Source organism: Mustela nivalis (genome assembly GCF_964662115.1).
Source record: "Mustela nivalis genome assembly, chromosome: 12".
Classification (NCBI taxonomy): Eukaryota; Metazoa; Chordata; class Mammalia; order Carnivora; family Mustelidae; genus Mustela; species Mustela nivalis.
In genome coordinates this window covers 78100800-78120841 of record NC_139031.1, presented here as the reverse complement: position 1 = coordinate 78120841, position 20042 = coordinate 78100800, and the positions used below count along the sequence as shown (strand labels likewise).

The window sequence follows — 20042 nt, the reverse complement described above, 5'->3', positions numbered from 1 at the left end:
ATTTTTAAAAATTATATTTCGATTCACTTTGTGTCCATTTTTATGTCTCTTCCAGCATATACCAGAGGAAGACTATGAATGTGATTTCAACAACAACAGAAACAAGAAATCAAAGAAGGGGGATAAAAAGAGTAAGAAAATAAAGATTCTCATGTAGAACACATTATCTTACTAAGTCCAGTGAACAATTCTGTCTCCCAAATAACGTTAAGAGTTAAAATTAACTCAAAAGTAAAATAATCAAGAATTTCATTTACTATAGTGATTGAAAATATAAAGACTGGAATTAGACTTTTTTTGAAGTTGGACCCCATCTCTTATTAATAATATGGCTTTTCCTTGAGGAGTGCTTCAGTTTTCCCCTTCTTCAAAATTACTTTAACAATGTTATAGTAAATAAAGGAGATATTATATTTAAAAAGGTTGGCGTGGAGTCAAACAACTACAAATTCAGAAAAAATAGTGTCCTTAACTAACCAGACCAGTGGAATTGTGGACTCTTCTGACCCTGTTGTTCACAAAATGTACACACAAGGTAACTTACTAGACTGGTAAATTAGGCACTAACTATCTATGGAAAAAAAATGAGAAATCTCTTTTTTCATTTATTTCTCCAATATGTCATTGAGAAACTAAGCACAGTCACTTTATTTTTTCTGGGTAATCTATTACTGAGGAGAAATCTTTCTCCTATTTTCATCCTTCTAATACCTTACCAAGAATCTCTAAGTTGAGGAAAAAAGCAAGTTGAAAAGCAGTGTAAAAAATCTTACTTGGACAATTAGCTGCTGCATTTACTCTATAGGACTGTGGCCCCTACCTGTTAATCATGACAAATAGTCATTAGCTTCAGGAGGTACCACTGCTGGAGATTTTAATTTTCTATGTTAAATATGTGTGCTATATTAAAATTTGCCATCATGGTATATGCTTTTTAGAGAGGGAAATTCTAATGAAAATTTTCAGAATTTCTTGACAACCCCTCATAGATTGCCTGAACCCCAAGGAAATTTTTCTACGGAGAGGAAAATAGATTTACTGCTCTATAGGAATGTGAACTAGAGAAAGTACAGGGAGCCTCATTATTCTGTGTAACTGAAGGGAGGGAACTGGGCTGAGTGGATCAGGGAGGTAACAGAATCTGTATACCATACTGGTCTGAAATGGTGTCTCATGTGCCATCTAGACCAGGAAGTAAGCTACTGGCCTTAGAGAAGCATTAGTAAGTAGGCTCAAGCCCTGCTGCTAAGTTTCACCAGTGAAGGCCATCCATGTCCATCAAGGAACAGTGCTGTGGCCCACTATTTCTTTCAACCCTTTCGAACGTGGGCAGAATCAGCATGGAGACAAAGCTCTTCAAAACATCCCTCCCAACTTCCCCAAACCTCCACATTCACACGCAAGCAGATTAAAACCTCAATACAGTTGACCTTGTTATTTTTCTTTTCTTCTAGCACAACAAACAATCTATGGACTTACTCAGAGAATCCATCGAGACTACAGATACTGGACAGACCTCCTCTCCAGAACATAAGGGGTTAAGTAAGTAGGGCTCAATTCATGCCCTATTTATTTCAGTCATAGTAGTTCTTGTTTTAATTTCTTTTTACATATTTTTCCATGAAAATATTTTATTTTAACAAAATGTTCCATAGATTATTACAAAAAAAAAAAATGACTTGAGTATCTTTTTGGTAATGCTACTGATTTTCAGGAGTAAGGAAAAAATAAATCTCCAAACATGAGACAACAAAACAGAAGCACAATAAGAACAGCTTTCTACCAAACTGAAAACATTGAAGTTGGTCTCAATTTCGTCAACATAGTAATACAGAACCACACCCTCCCTCCACCCAAAATAAAACCCGTGCCAGGAAATCCGTAGAGATGGACAAAAAATTATTTTGACTCAAAACTTCCATATCTAGCCAGTGTGTTCTTCTAATGTGAATTCAACAGGAAGATAATACCTTAAAGCAATAAGATTATTTTGTTGGCATACACAACAAACAATGGATAAAAAAATCTGAAATGAAGGCCAATAAAATTTTTTAAAAATTAGAAAGCATCATATAGCTCAGTATTGTCTAAATAGTTGTAACAATTACAAAATGCAATGGCAAATATCAAGATAATGCTTTTAAAAAAGTACACAATGATCAAAGTTTAAAAAAAAAAAATCTGAACCTAAATCCCAGGTAATTCCTAAATGGATCTAGAATTAACAGTAAAGAAGTCTAATTATGTTTAATTCTCATGTAACAACAGAAACTACCTATATACATCATTTTGTTTCTTTTTTTATCAAGAGAAAAGTCTTACACTTAAAACCTTAAAAGAACTGATAGGAAGAAAACATTGTGTACTTTTTCAAAATTAAAAACAGAATAAATACAGTAATTTGATCAAGAGGAAATTTGTTATGAGAAGAATCACACATACATTTCAAATTCCCTTAAAAAAAAAAAAAGATTGTATTTATTTATTTGACAGAGGGAGAGAGATCACAAGTAGGCAGAGCAGCAGGCAGAGAGAGAGGGGGAAGCAGGCTCCTTGCCGAGCAGAGAGCCCAAAGTGGGGCTGGATCCCAAGACCCTGAGATCATGACCTGAGCTGAAGGCAGAGACTTAACCCACTGAGCCACCCAGGCACTCCTCAAATTCCCTTTTAAACAATCTCACAGTGAGTCCAAAGTATAAATGATAATTTATATTCTTAGTCCCTATACATAGTCTCCTGTGCTTAAATAAATTTGAATTATAATTAATAGGAGCAACAAACATTTAAATAGCACCTACTACCAGGCTGGAAAACAAGTATATTAACCTCCTTTATCCTCACTCATCTTTTAGGTTAGTTATCTTATTCCCATTTTACAGGTGAGAAAATGCTTGCACAGAAATTTATACCATTTGCTCAAGAAAAAAAATACTGCAGGGGTGCCTGGATGGCTCAGTCCATTAAACATCTGCTTTGGGCTCAGACCTGGGATCAAGCCTCACATTGGACTCCCTGTTCAGCAGGGAACTTGCTTCTCCCTCTCCCTCTGCCTGCTGCTCCCCAAGCTTCTGGGTGTATGCGTTCTCTCTCTCTCTCTCTCTTTCTCTCTGTGTCAAATAAATAAAATATTTAAAAAAGAAAAGAAAGGAAAAAATATTTCAAAAGGGCACTTGGGTGGTTCAGTGGCTTAATCGTCTACCTTTAGTTCAGGTCGTGATCCTGGGGTCCAGGGATCTAGCCCTACTTCAGGCTCCCTGCTCAGCAGGGAGTCTGTCCCTGCCTTCTCTGTCTGCATGCCCCCTGCCCTTGTGCGGTCTCTCAAGTAAATAAAAATCTAAAAAAACAAACAAACAAAAAACAACAACAACAACAAAAAACAAAAACAAAAACAACCCTGCAAAAATTTAGCTTTGAACTCAGGCCATCTGGCTCCAGAACCCAGGAAGTTATAGATACCCAATTCATTCTACAGCCTCTCTAATTAAGAGGAATGTAAGAAGCACACTTTAAAAAATCTCAAATGGTCCTTCCTTCTTACTAATTACGTAGACAAGCAGGGAGAGTAGAAACTGGTCAGAGAAGGGTGAACATGGGAGACCATGACTGAACAAAGCCCCTGCTTTCGGGGTCTCAGGTACTCCTTATAAATAGGTTATCCTAGTCAGATTCTCAGGCTCTACGCCCACTAATATATCGGTTATCTCTGAGACTCTACTGACACAAGCTCCCTGCCCTCTATTTTCCTAAGTAATTTATTCCCCTCACTGAGGGAAGCCTTCTCAAGCAAGTCTTCCGCTCAGTTGTTCTCGACTTTTCATCTTTCCCCAACTTCACTGGAGTCCACAATGTTTTGAGATGCATGTATTTTTCAACTATATCCTAGGGTAAGACGGGATTTAAAACTGCATAGTCTAAAATGTATCACTCTCTCCCTTTATAGTTTGTATATGTGTATTTGTGTGTACTTGTGCTATGTAATTTTGATTTTTTTTTAAAAATCTATTAATTTTCAGTTTCGATGGCAATTGGGAAGTCAGAATTTTTTGCTCATTAATAGGAGGACATCCCCAATGGATGCAGACTCTCCTACAAATATTCACATAGTGAGGCTATATGAACATAAACTACTTGTGAAAATCAGATTTCTTCTTTTATAGAGAGTTGACCACAGACTCTTCAATGACATGGAAACAAAACGGTATCCCATTTGTTCCTTTTTCTTCCCCAGTTTGGAGACAGAGAAGACAGACAACCGCATGGTATTCCAACAGCTGTTTAAATTTTATTACTTACAGCCCTCATAGATGTCCGTGGGAATATGGACTGCGGCATGCTGATAGGAGATCTGTCGTCCAAAATTAGCATCATCAATAAAAACAGGTTTTATCCTCTGGCTGCCTGGTTCACTCTCATTTTTTTCGGGCTGTATCCAAAAAGATAGACGATAAAAAGAATATTACAACTTGAGGTAACAGTCTCATTTTGCTGTCTTCATTTGACAAATGTGTGGTCTTCAAAAAACCATCTGCAAGAATATTTAAAAATACACGACCATGATGACCTCTAAACTTAATGTGGTACTTGTTTTACAATATACAGAAATACCAGTAATTGTGTTTTACATCTGAAACCAACGTTATATGTTAAATACATCAGAATAAAAAAAGAAACCACAATGAAAAAATATATAGTACCATGATGATATCAGATACACAAATTATATTCAGGACTCAGAATTAGTATTATCTTCATACTATTCACATTAAAATCTAACTTCTCTCCTCGTTTCTTCAATGCTAGAGTCACTGTGGATCCTCCTGAGGGGACCAGAGCTTTTTCATATGCAGCACTTACTACAAAGAACCTTACAGAACAGGACAAATTCCATTAAATAGAATCAAATTAAGATTATCCCCCAATATAAATTTCACTATGCTACTCAATTCTTACAATGCGGTTGAGGGTAATTCTTCATTTGACAACTTGTGGTAAACATGACTGCAAAAAGATAGCAATGAAGGATTATTTTATATCCTGTTCCCTTGATTTTTGCAGGCTTTCCAGTTGTACCAATTTTTGTTTTAAAAATAAAGTATACTAACAAAAAAAGATCTTTTGTAATTAAGCACAATTAAATCCTAACTGCAACCATTTTGTCTCCTGAGGTGGGGGGTCAGGTCCAATCAATAATGATTCAAGAAAAGCCCACAAAAGTTTAAGGTTGAGAATTCATTTTCTACCTATTCAAACTAGGCTGTTGATACTGAACCACCTTATTGGCCTTCCCTCACAGGAAACTGAGAATTCCATTCATTGATGCAAAATGCAGCTCTGTAACCTTTTTGTTGTTGTTGTTTTGGCTAATTACATTAATTTTTTTTCCCCAGTTCAAATACAGCTGTTTTAAACCTGCCCCTCCCCTTTTTTTTAATTAACTGCGGTTTATATTTTCAACTCAGTGTTGGAGACTATTTTCAAATTCCAAAGGTAATCTCATCAAAACCAAACTGAAAAAGAAATCACATTTGACTCCTTCTGGCAGCACACTACAGCGATACAAGTGATAAAGAAGAGAAAAGACGTAACTGGACAACCAGAAAATTTCCCAAGACAGCTAGAAGACAGTGCCAACAACATAAAGTCATCAGGCTTACAACAAACTGTGTCCAGCTGTCCATACAGCCCTGAACATGTAAATGACCAAGTAGCACATTAATATGCTGAGATATTAGGACACACATGTGTATGTGTGTGTATGCTCATGTGTTTATTTTTTCCTAGGGAAACTGCAACATTGGAAATATTTCGACATTGATACGAACAATATGGCCTTAAATGAAAAACAAAAAACAAAAAAAATCAGTGTCTTCCAAAGCTGAAAATCCAACCCACCATCAGGTAATGAAATCAATTTCATAGGTACTTATAAACCAAATTATCCTTTAAATGAAACATTAAACTTGGTTATGACCAAATTATTTAAGTGAAACATACTTTATTTAAAAAAAAAAACAAAACCAAAACCTAAGACTTTGTCAGAGAGAGAGCACAAGCAGGGGAAGCAGCAGGCAGATGAGGAAGCGGGCTCCCTGCTGAGAATGGAGCCCGCAGTGGGACTCGATCCCAAAACCCTGGGATCCTGTCTTAGCTGAAAGCAGACATTTCACCAACTGAACCACCCAGGAATCCCTAAGTGAAAACATATTTTAAAAATATTAAAAAAGTACACTCTGTATATTAAAATGAAGAGCTATTTTGTGAAGCTCGTTTCAGATAGGACTATATGTGTTTATATGTGCACATATTAGACCGTGATGCTGACTATAAAATTGGTCACAGACAAAAGTACTTGAAAACCAATCACTGGATTTTTTTCAAATGAAAGCCATAAATAATAGTTATCCACAAAGAAACTGAATATATAACCAAACAATAGTGTTTCAGGTCTAAAATTTGAAGCATAAATCATACTCTTTTCTAAAAGAAAGGGTGTGTGTGTGTGTGTGTGTGTGTGTGTGTGTGTGTGTGTGTGTGTGTGTAGCATTTGCAGAGTGTAAGAAAGGAGAAGAGTTATAAGGAAAATAGGAATCAGAGAGCGAAAGGAATTCTGAACCTAACACATCAGCCTTGACGGCAATGGTTATTTAATAAATAATGAAAATGGTAACTAGGATTCAGCTGTGGATTCAACCCTGGATTTTACCACATTGAAAAACTGACACTCCATTGTCTGTTCCTGAGCCCTAGTGACTTGAATAAGGAAAGGGGCACATTAAAACAAACGACTTTCATTAAGAGGACACCAACTATGAATGATGTCCCCATTTATCGCAGCTGAAAATATTCTGAAAATTTCAACATTTTACAACAATGGTTTCTCGAAGTACGAACCTTGGATAAGCAGCAGCAGGATCCACTGAAATTTTTTAAATGTGGGCTCTCAGGCTCCAACCCCAAATCAACTCAGTCAGAAACACCCGGGGAAAGGCTGAGCCATCTGCAGGGCAACAAGGCCTCCAGGTGATGCACTACTCACGAACACTGGGGGGTCCACTGCTTAAAACTACCGGCAGTTGAAATCAGTCAGGTTTGTATTCGGGACGACTCACGAAAAAATCTGGGTTGATCGCTACTTAGCATATTAACGAACATCTACTTTTTTAACGCTCCATGTATAACAGTTTTAGGATTTCTGAACAGAAGCACGAAAATGGTAGTATGGTGAGGAGGATTTGTCAAAAGAGGTTTTCAGAAGAGAGTGGCATCTCAGGGGCTCAGTCATTTGAGCGTCCAACTCCTGGTTTCACTTCTGGCCATGATCTTAGATCAAGGCGCCCCTGCCCCCAACCCCCTCTGCTTGAGATTCTCAGTCCCCATCTCCCTCTAACCCTCCCCCTGCTCATGCCCGCTCTCCCTTGCGCATGCAGTCTCTCTAAAATATAAAAATCTTGGGGCTCCTGGGTGGCTCCGTGTGTTAAAGCCTCTGCCTCCGGCTCAGGTCATGGTCCTGGGGTCCTGGGATGGAGCCCCGCAACGGGCTCTCTGCTTGGCAGGGAGCCTGCCTCCCCCTCTCTCTGTGCCTGCCTCTCTGCCTATTTGTGATCTCTGTCACATAAATAAATAAAATCTTTAAAAAAATAATAATAAAATAAAATAAAATATAAAAATCTTAATAAAAAAAAAAAACTTGTTTCATAAGACAACAATCTTTCAAGATACTCTAGGGGCTGGTGCCATATTGATTTAGATTGGGGAAAGGCTGTTCCAGTAAAAGAATAACAAAAAGCACATTGGAATATCAAAGGCTCTGAGATAGGCCTCACTCAAGATTTTAACCCAGCATTCTCAAGCCTATGTTAACCTGGGACCTTTTTCCCCTCAAAATACCTCTTGCAAAGAATATACTTAAAAAATTCCGTAGAAAAGCCGAGCGGAAAGCATGCGGGCCAAAACATTTGGTTCTGCCCTGTTGCATTAATAACCTCTCCGACTTGAGCTACTCGGCGTTCTGTGGCGTTCACTTTTCTGGCTTATAAATCAATGGTGTAAGGCCACAGGTGGTGTCTTTAGCCCATGGACCCAATCAGAATCAGCTGGGGAACCTGAGGCCCCACTAATGATAACATGATCACAACGAAGAGGCTGTCTTTTGAAAGCATCTCTCAGTTGATTCTAATATTCTCTCCTATCTTACGTTAAGAACCCTCAACCTAAAAAATCTATAATTTTCAGTTCTGAAAAAAATTATAGTCCCGTTTCTATAATTTTAGAAAAGAACACATTACTTTTCTCTCTTTCCCAGAAATTCCATTTACATCTATTTCTAGCCAAATTTACTAGACATATCTGAAGAGTAGGATCAGATGATAGATTAATAGACAAATAATGAAGTACATGTGCATATGAGGGTTAGGAATATGTGGACATTTGCAAGTATCTCATCCATTCAGTCACTTGAGACATATTTGTTGGCAGACTGGAGAAGGATTTATTGACATTATGTTTATAGAAATGCCATTTAATATCTAAACCTGGATACAAGTTAAATGTTCAACAATAGCAAACTGTCATACTTATGTGTTATTAAGTAATATAAAAGAGCAATTACATTGGGAATGCATATATAAACTGTTTGTTTAAAAATGACTTTAAGCATAAAAAGGAAACATTAAGCAAAAAGAAGGAGGAAAAGGCCTATTATTTTCTTTAAGATTTTATTTATTGACTTGAGATAGAGAGTGAGCGAAAGATCACAAGTTGGGGAGGGGCAGAGCAAGAGGGAGAAGCAGGGCACTGGGCAGGAAACCCGACTCAGGGCTCGATCCCAAGACCCTGGGATCATGACCTGAGCTAAAGACAGATGCATAACCCACTGACCCACCTAGGTGCCCCAAGACCTATTATTTTGAGAGAAAGACTGATATACAGAGAAATGAATGGATGAGTACAGAGCAAACGGTATAAGCACTCTGGTTGGTTTTGTAGTTATGAGATATAACTATATGTTTCATGTTTGTGTTTTCTTGTTTTTTCCAATATACAATGAAAATGTATTTGTAATAAAAAAACATTAATTTTTGTTTTGAGCCCTTTGCACTATCAAGTACTGTATGATTATCTTACAAAGATAAAAGTTGTTTATACTTTTATCTCTCATACTTAAAAGTAAGTTTTAAATACATTTTATGGAGATCCTTACACTTTTAAATTACCACATAAAGAGTTTTAGGAATAACTTTTAAAAATGCAGTTTTCAAAAAAATTAAAAAATTATTAATGTCCTTCTCAACTTGTATAATCATGTGTCAGGATTAGTTTTAATGCACAGTTGATAAGTATATAAAGAAAAAAATTATAATAATAAAAAATAATTTCATGACAATATTAGACTTTCTAATATAACTCTTTTATTTCCTTAAACTTATGAAATTATTATAACTTACTTATGATACCCTCATAAGTCATGTCTTTGCCTATCTTGATATATTATGGCATTATATTATATAATGTAAATACAGCAAATATTAGATACAAAAGCAAAAGTGAGAAAAGGAATTCAGAGAAAAGCCTCTGAACATACATTGTTTACTATGTTGACTATAAATTTCAAATAAATTCCCTTCCTGGAATTAAGATTTCCTATTAACAAGAATACACAGGAGAAAAATAAGCATATCTCTTACCAACACTTTTCCCCAAAAATATCTCTTTTGAATTCTCCAGACTACCCTACATTAAAAGGTACCTGGAAACTGAATGTGTCTATTCTAAAATGGATTTGATTGCATTTATTAGAACACATAAGTGAAACATGAGAAGTATGTTTCTCATACTATTCATCTCAATATAATCTCAGTCATTAAATAATAGATTAGATCACTCAGAGACCAAAGTACAGGTCAGTGTTGGATGCGTAGGCCATTCAATTTTACAAGCAGCACATATTGGCAAATTTAATTTGGAAAATCAAAATGATAAGTCTATGGCAGATATAAGAGGCTCTGGCATATTTGATACACTTACCTCAAATGAAACATTCTTAGATTTAGTATTTATACTAAAATATTTATTTTTAATGTTGTGTTACCTTTATCGTGTTAAAACAATTCTGAGAGCAAAATGTTTATAAATTAAAATTAAAATTATATTTTACCTAAATTGCAATACAAAGTGTCTTAACTAGTTTGTCACGATTCCAACTTCACATGCTCACCTAAAAACCCCGTTCACAATCATACTCTGGCTAAGTTTAACTCCCCTGCTTCTCCATTATTTTTGTGCTCCAAAACACTGCCAGAAAGCTAGTTGACTCTGAGAAGGAATAGTTCACTAAGACTCCCTACAGAAGCATCACAATTGGCATTTCTATCGCCCAAGTGAAAACAGAGTTAAATGAACGAGTTCTTGTGTAATGACCCAAATTCTTTATAACTAGAGATTATACCCTGGTGTACAATTCTCCTTATAAAATTTCCACCTCTAAACACATTCTTTTCTTTTTTCACAACTATTTTATAGACATTATTTACAACAGAGATCTGTAACTTTGACAATGTAGCCATAACTGATTTAAGATTTTTAGTTTAGTTTAGTTTAGTTTAGTTCTACTGGTATTTCCAGTCTCACATAAAATCCTGGATATATAATACGCCTTTAGGCATGGCATTCATCATCCAATATAAATAATTACCATGTATATATTATATTTAAAATGCACTTTCTCAGTCACTAAATTTGAAATGTCCGGCATTTGGAATCAATTCCACAGATTAAAAAGCAAGTTTGCCTGTGTAACCACTAGTTCACCCTTGGTATCTAAGCATTCTGCAGTGCTCCTTTAGTTAAGGCTGAGTCCCTGTTCTGACCTTATAGAGAAAAGCCTTCTTCTTCTCCCTTTTTTTTTTGGGAAAAAAAAAAAAATATATATATATATATATATATTTGAGGGAGAGAGAGGAAAGGGCCAGAAGGCAGAGGAGAGGGAGAGACAGAAGAGAATGTCAAGCAGATTCCCTGCTGAGCATGGACCCCGACTCAGAGCTCGATCCCCCAACCCTGAGGTGATGACCTGAGCCAAAACCAAGAGTCGGATATTTAACCAACTTAGCCACCCAGATGCCCCCAAAGCCTCCTTTTTAGGTAAGTCATTTGCATCAATTAGAAATGGAGATTCATCAAAGCAGCTGCCAGCTGACCATGCCCAATTAATTAACAATGGATAGAGAGAGAAAGTTGCTAAGTGCCATCCAGACTTCATTATTCTGGTCGGGCTGTGAAGCCAGGCTGAACATTAAATGATGATCCAGGTGCTGTGGCAGGAAGAACATTGTTGCATCTCCCGAGTTAATTGGTTTGCGATGCTATTTTCACCTTGAGGTTGCTATGACTCAGGGATGCATCCAGCGAGTGACTGGTATTAAAACGGAAACATGAGTGGGAGGACACAGTCTAAATTACGCAGTAAAGACTTCAATAACACACTTGGATTTTGTTTGACTGAATCATAACACCAATAAGAATAAAAATTTTATATTATGAATTTAATAAATGGCCTATTGTCCTTACAGAAATGTGTTAGTTTAGCTAATCATAATATGTTTCACAAAGAAACAAGAGGTTTTGTTTAAATTCAGAGGATTTCCCCAGTTTTTCAGGTAATTAAAAAGTTATAATTTCTTAGATTTACCCTGAAAAACTATGGCATTAATTCCTCAGAGGCCATTTACTCAATGCATTAATAAAAGAATGCTTTAAAGTGAACATGAAAAGCAAATTTATAACATCAGTGGTCAAAGGAAAATTGAAGAAACAATTCTAGTTCTTAAAGATTAGATTCATTGTTAAGACTCCATGTATTTTCTATTACTAATTACCACATATAAAAAAGAAAGAAGAAACAGTCTGAAATAAGCAAATTTTGCGGGGGGTGGGTGGGGGACGGAAGAGTAAGGAGCTAACACTGTGCAATAACAGAGACAGAAGTTAAAAAATACTGAAGTGGGTTCTAAAGACATATGTACATGTATGCGTATATGCATATATAAATACTGAAGTGGGTACTAGTATAGTATAAATACCAAAGTGGGTATATATGCATACATGTATGCATTTATGTATATATAAATACTGAAGGGGTGCTAAGGACATATATACATGTATGCATATATGTATACACATACATACATACATATAATTCTATTTGTGTCAACTATACATCAATTAAAAAATTGGTATACTCTTTTCTAAATAGGACAGCAAGTCAAATCTAGCATGAATGTGAAATAAAACACAGAAAACTGGACTAAATTAATTGAAAAAGAGAGATCAATCACCGCAATAACTTGTTTATTAAATCACATTTTAAAAGTCAAAATAGACATTCCTTAAGTAAAGTGTATTGAGGTTTCCTGCTGATGATGCTTACCATGATAACATTCAAAAAAGATAAAAGATAGACTCTTAGAACATCCTCAAAATAAGATTGCAGGATGGATGAATGCAGGGGGAAAAACCACCTATGCCAGGACCTACCACCCAGGAAGAATGCAAGCCATTAGATTGCATTCTTGCATTCTGGATTGATTTTCCCTGCCCCCGACCCCAAGAAAATCTGTAGGCAAACTTGATATAAAACATTAGTTGGACTTTAACTCCTCGATTTCACAGATTTGATTCCTTGTTACTTCCTTCTAAAGTGTTAATCGAGGCCATCATTTTGATAAGAACTTAAATAAAAATGAATGTTCCATGTGTCCAAAGTCTCCAAAAGAATTCGCTGGAAGGCTGGACGAAGACAGAATCTGCATTTATTTCAAGTAAATGAAATAAGAAAAAAATATTAACGTCTGCTAATACATACTGTATGGATTGAGATTAGCACTCCCCTCCCCTGCTTTACTCATTGTTGTGAGCTGGTCTCACATGGTCCGTCACACTCCAGGTAGCAAAAGGAGAAAGTGGAAACCCCTCACGCTGACGGGTTATGATGTCTTCTCACCAGACAGTCACTTTCAATGTAATATTCTATGCTTGAATGTAAATTTACATGTTATCGTCTCTGGTTTAACCTATTTAACATGGGCCAGTAATTTTAAAACATTTCCACAAATTAATAATGATGGAAGATGAAATTCAAGTCATGGAAGTCGCACTGAACACAAAGGTAATGACAAAGATGATGCTTCTATTTCCAGCACTGACTTGTTACAACAGAAAAACTGTGGTCCAGTTAGATTAGGCAGGTTAGTTTAAAAAGTCAATATTATCAAGACTATTATACATTTGGATCCATATTTACCACTGATAATAATGCCCCATGTTCATGTGGCCAGTTGAGATATTTCCCACAGTAATACGATTATTAATATATAAATATATGAATAGTAATCATTATTAAGCATCATTATGCCTTTACTTACGATTTTTAATGCCATATGCACATAAACCAATACTTTGTAAGGTCTCAGCAAACAAAGTCTCTTTGAGACTTGTCAACATATTAGTACAGTAGCACATATACAGAATGTGTAAGTAAATATTCTTATAACAAGAGGTGCATTTAACTTTTAACTAATAATGCATGTGCAAACCAAAAACAAAGGTTGAAGATACCATTCAAAACAATCCAGTCCCCATCTTTGTTCACTCTACAAACTTTTACACAGGATAAGTATAAACTGCCCACATAACGACTTTTAAGACTTTGCCAAACGTAATCAATGTTCACTGAGTTCTAAATAAATGTACCATACATTACTTCTAAAAAGAAAGAACTGGGGGCACTGGAGTGGCTCAGTCGGTTAAGCATCTGACTCTTGATTTTAGCTCAGGTCATAATCTCAAGGTCATGGCATCGAGCCCCGCATCAGGCTCTGCACTGGAAATGGAGCCTGTTTAGGATTCTCTCTCTCTCCCTCTTCCTCTGCCCCTCCACCTGCTGTCTCTCTCTACCTCTCTCTAAAAATGAACAAATGAGTGAATAATCTCTGAAAAGAACTGGATATGAAATCTAAAAGAAAAGTTTATAGGCCACTACTCCGACCAACTTAGAACCAATGTTCAAACTATCTGTGCAAAAGGAGTATATACCTAAGAGCACAAAGCATTAGAAAACTGTCAAAAAATACTGAAAAAATCTTGAAAGCTTCCAAGACCAAAAGGCAGAATTCCTAGAAGAAACAGAAACTGATCTAATCTTCCTTTTCACTAGTTTCATGTTTTTTTCCCCCCAGTGAATCTTAATGTGACTGTATTTCACACAGTAGAACATGCATAGTTTTAATGTATCCATAGTAAATATCACTGGGGAGAATAGATCAGATCAGTACAGATTTATGATGTGAAGTCTAACAACCTTTTCAATCACCGAGATTTTACCCACTGCAAATCACCATAAACTAATGACTGTCAATGATGAAGCCGACTAGATAAAATACAAGCCGACTCATTAAATATGGACAGACTAACGAAAAGCTTTGATAAATTAAAATTGTATATCAAAACTCTCAAAAAAATTTAACCTTAAGTCTTGACTTATCACAGCTGCATCTCAGGGCCCTCTCCTATCCCCCACAGGTGCCCAGGGTATAGACAGGTGGCACAGAATAGGGACACACAACTCTCAATGTGGATCATACCAACGGCATGACATTCAATTCCCTGCGTGATCAAGTATCATGTGTTTGAGACTGGGCAAGCCCTTGAGCTCATTAAACTGTACTTGTCTTATCTGAAAATCATTAAAATAATAGTATGTGCCAGAATGGATTAGTGTAGCCTTTAAAAGGTCCATTGTATATAAAGCATTTACTGCCAAGGATAGAATAAGTATATACATGTTGAGAATTGTTAATAATCCAAATATGTACTATCCAAAATATGTAAACCATTTATTTTAGACTCATGCACAAAGCAATTTTGATTAGACCAACTACTATAAGGAAGCAATTAATATTCTATTTCTGTGTCCTCACTTATGTGAGGAATCAATGTCAGTCATTAATAGAGTCTGAAAATAAAGGTTGCATATTATAAGAGAGTGTTAAAAAAAAAAGTTAGAAAAGAAACCTAGACTTTGATTGTTTCTTGAATAATTAGAATGATTTGTTTGCTGTTCGATGCATACCTGTGCTAGCTCATTCTTGAATCGCATTTATTTCTCTAAAATAAAATAAAATCATGAAAGATTGGGCTTTTAAAAAGACATTTAAATAGGGCATTATGTTGGAATTAATTTTAATGTGGATAAGATTCTGCTAAGAAAATAAATAGCAACATAAATATGCAAGGGAATTCAGGAGACTAGCCAAATGTCGCAGACAGGTCAAATTTTTAACATGATCAATACAATAAAATGTAGCAAATAAATCAACTCAATTTATCGACATGGGAATTCTGGGTTGAACTCATTTCATCTGGATTTTAGTCAGAAACATAGATCTTGGAATTAGGTTAATAAGGGTTTGTAATGATCTGCTTTTTTTTTTTTTGCTTGCTCTGGGAATTAGGAAAATAGTGCAGCTTGCTGGCACAACTCAAGCCTTTTGGGGAATCTGCTTCACTAACCTCCAGGGAATTTAAGATTTGTTGGGACAGATGTCTCTAAAACCTAAACTAAGAACCTCGATCAGTTTCAAATTGAAGGAGAACTTGAATGTGAAATTTCATTAAAAAATGTTGCATTAGTAGCATTTTCTTTTCTTTTTTTTTTGACATTAAATTTTTCTTTCAAATATGGTTATACAAAGTCTACAATGGTACAAAGAAAAATTGCTGCGTTGTGTTCATATTTTGAAAGTGTCTTTTGAGGATTCTACTCAGATTTTTATTTTGTTATGCATTGTCGTAACTTTTTTACACAAAGGAAGGATTTTATTCATACTGATAAAAAGGAAAATAGCTCAGTCTAATACCCCTTCATTATTGTTAACAAATACACACATACAAACAGGTTCCACTTGGGGTTAAAATCACAGCAAAGAAATCTTAAATTTATTACAATCATATTAATAATTATTATTTTTTTAAATGATACTCCTTAACATTCCTGGATTGCTTACTGTAAGGAAGGAACATTCTACATGCTTTATATATATTCACTAATTTTCACAGTAACTGTGTGAAGTAGGTATTACTATAACCTTTATTTCACAGACAACGAGAGTAAAACACACAGAGATTATGTGACTGCCAATATCACTGCCTGGGTGGATCAGATGATTAGGCATTTGCCTTGGGCTTGGGTCATGAGCTCTGGTCCTGGGATGGAGCCCCATATCGGGCTCCCAGCTCAGTGGGGAGCCTTCTTCTCTCTCTCCCTCTCCCCATGCTTGTGCTCCCTCTCCCTCTCTCAAATGAATAAATAAAATCCTTTAAAAAAAGAAAAAGAAAAGAATGAAAGAAAAGAAAAAAGAAAATGGCATATCTGGGATTTAAATCCAGGCAGTGGCACTCCAGAAAGCAATCTCTTAACCATCACACTCTACTACCTCCTCACACAACAATGTGTATAGTGATCACACATGTGTGCCTTGTTATCACTTAAAGGGAAAACCAAGTTGCACAGAGAAGTTAATAGGAATGAAACATCATATATCTAATTTATCTTAAAATATCTAAATAATTAATAGATGGAGCAATTATGGAGATACTATATTATTCTGTCTCCTACATATTTAAGACATTTTTTCATGGTAAAAAGTTAAAAAAAAGGGTGCCTGGGTGGCTCAGTGGGTTAAAGCCTCTGCCTCAGGCCCAGGTCATGATCCCAGGGTTCTGGGATCGAGCCCCGTGTCGGGCTCTCTGCTCAGCTGGGAGCCTGCTTTTCCCTCTCTCTCTCCCTGCCTCTCTGCCTACTTGTGATCTCTGTCTGTCAAATAAATAAATAAAATCTTAAAAAAAAAAAAAGTTAAAAAAGAAACTTACACGGAAATTACCCATTTTAATGCTATCACCTCTTTGGAAATGAAATTCAACAACTATTATTTATTCTAATTATGTGCAGAATCAGACAGAACTTTAGTTTGATGGAGTAAATACAATAAGCCTGATACCATGTGTCATCGCAGAGATTCTTAATAATTTAGGTTAGCAGATCTGCCCAGACTTGGAACCCAAAATCCTGATTCTTATGGCACTTGTAGCAATTAAAAACAAATATTCTAACTCTGCTTATCCCCAAATTGAATCAGTGTTGGACAGAAGGAAAACTACATTGTCTATTTTGATGTTATTCTTAGTCCTCATGACTGTTTTAGGGGCCAAGAGAGGGAGGGGCAGACAAGGAAACAGTGTCCATGACAAGGCCAGCTTTGCCATTACCCTCTTAACTTGTTTCCACCCAACCTCGAAATGAAGTAAACATTTTCATTTCTACCATGCTTGCCAGAGATTTCCTAGTTACTCTGCACATAGAGCACCACTTTAAAAAGTAAACATGTCCTGGGACACCTGGGTGGCTCAGTCAGTTATGCTTCTGGCTTTAGCTCATGTCATGATCCTGGGGTCCTCAGATCAAGCCCCACATCAGGCTCCCTGCTCAGCAGGAAGCCTGTCTCTCCCTCTTCCTCTCCCTCTGCCCTTCTGCCCCGCTTGAGTTCTCTCACTGTTTCTCAAATAAACAGACAAATCTTAAAAAAAAAAAAAAAAAAAAAAAAAAAAGCAAACATGTCCTTATAAATAAGTAAGTAATGTGGGGATTGAAACACATCAGCACCTACTCAATTTAAGAGGCATTATCTCAACCATTACTCCAAACTATTACTAATACTAGAGAAAAAGTGAATAAGATCCTTATCTCAAGTTGCTACCATGTAATAGATTATCCCTGTATACAAATACTATAGTGTAAAGCATTGGGCCATCAAACCAGATAGGTCTAACTGCTTGTTTAAGAACACCCCAAGGAAGGAAATACCATTTGCTCGCTACCTAGAAGAACCAAGGAAGGCTTCCAAAGAAGGTAGTACTTGGATTATTTTTTTTAATATTTTATTTATTTATGTGACAGACAGAAATCACAAGTAGGCAGAGAGGCAGGCAGAGAGAGACGGAGAGGCAGGCTCCCTGCTGAGCAGAGAGCCTGATGTGGGGCTCGATCCCAGGACCCTAAGATCATGACCTGAGCTGAAGGCAGAGGCTTTAATTGACTGCGCCACCCAGGCACCCTTGAATTGGTTTTTAAAGAATACTTCGTATCTGATTAGAAAAATGGTTGAACGTCATGATTATATAATTAGAGGAGAGACTCCGTTAATATTAGTTAGCACATCGGACACAGGAATGGTTTTCTTAAGTTTCCAGTAAGAATGTGTTTATTACATTCTCCACGGAACTGTGGCTCACCAAATAATTTAGCCCAGTTACACCTGCACCTTTAAGTTTCAATTGGAGAATTTGTTTAAATAACTATAGTCATAACGTTTTATCATACTATGCAATCCAAAGGAACATTAATTTTACTCTTTATTTCAGCAACTGCTTCAGCTAAATCTGGCTGTCACTGAGTATTTATTTTTATACCCATAAGGTGAATATAAATACCACTGATATAAATATAAGAGTACAGAAATTGTAAAATGCCCCTGAGGAATTGTCTCGTATCACAGCCATTGTAAAGCTTATAACCCCATAGCTCCCCGAAAATTGACTAATTCAGATGCAGCCAACTGAAAGGTTATATTCCAAAGGAATAATGGATCACCTCTGAATGCTTGTTTTACCTTTAAGTGAGGCCATGTATCATCATTATAAGGAACAAAATCAATAGACTACACTTGAATAGATCATTCTGTATATTCAAATCCTAAGTGGTGATAGACCAGCATAATAAACATGGAAGAATAGCAGGAAACCGGAGATTCCAAATTTAATCTGGAATCCAACATACACTAAATTTATGGCCTTCTTTGTATAATTTCTTTCTATTAGGAAAGCCACTCCTTGTTCATTCCCAGCTATTCATATTTGACACTCCCTACCCCCGCTCACACCTTCCCTTACAGGTTGGTGTGTCAAGGATGCTCTCCTGTACATTTTTAGTTTTTATGTTGTGTAGACAGGTGCAACAGGCTGAGAGTGAAACATGAGTAATGGCAAACTGGACAATGTCTCACATTCCAAATCACGCAGACTCCTTTTGATTTTAACACTGCACCAGCCCACCGAAATACCGTATCCATAATTGAATCTTTGGCTACACCTGAAACTTCACACTTGCTGAGCAAATGTCAGCCACCTGTTTTCGAAGTCCACTCAGAAGCTAAGCATAAACATAGTCTAGGCCAAATTCAACTTTTAGCTGCCTATCAGAAATCTCCTCTGGTCTATCCTTGAGCAAGTTTTTGGTATAAATGTTCTTGTCTTCTGAGCGTTTTAGCTAAAATCCTTTAAAAATCTTTGCTAAAAAATCTTCCTAAATCCAGTGTCCAATCTAATGTCAACATATTCTCTCCTCTAACGAAAGAAATACTGTAGCCATTCAAATCTACAATTATATACGGATTTCTTTGGATGCCTGAATGCTTTCTCCCGTTAAAGCTTTATTATCTCTAATTCATATGCTTTGACTTGCTCTTTGAGAACACCTGATCTGCGGTTTACCTCACTGCATATTGTTCTCCTCCATATGTTCTCTTTCCTCCCATAACTTTTTTTTAACCTTTTTGACATCCTGTCTCTTCTTTGCATCACTGATGGGTAGGTAATCAGGCACTGGCAAATTTGTTAGTTCTTCCAATGGAATTGTTATTTTAGCAGTATTGATTCTGATGATTTTACTGCAGTCTACTTGTCACACAGATCACTGGGTCTTTCTTTGGAGACACTAAGCATACATTTAGTGTTGCTTTCAGTGACGTACGTGAAATAATCCCTCAAAAGAAAAATGTCTTTAACCCGGGTCTTTAATACTTCAGTACTTCTACTGTACTGTTACAGATCTTTTCACGTATTCCTCCACTAACGGGTTTCTATTCGATTAGTATTAAATGAGGAAAGACCTTTCTTGTCTCTGGATGAGGAAACAGTAAAATGGTACAGATTTC

At 36.3% G+C, this 20042-nt stretch overlaps 1 protein-coding gene across 8 annotated transcripts in view; it reads right to left on the bottom strand.

Moving 5' to 3' along the window:
- The window catches only part of CACNA2D1 (calcium voltage-gated channel auxiliary subunit alpha2delta 1), a 509819-nt gene that overhangs the window by 175108 nt on the left and 314669 nt on the right, over positions 1-20042 (bottom strand). For all 8 annotated transcript variants that reach the window (XM_082692507.1, XM_082692510.1, XM_082692508.1 and 5 more), the window contains exon 6: positions 4294-4423. In XM_082692507.1, the coding sequence (XP_082548633.1) occupies positions 4294-4423 (130 nt within the window). The remainder of the gene's footprint in view (positions 1-4293; positions 4424-20042) is intronic.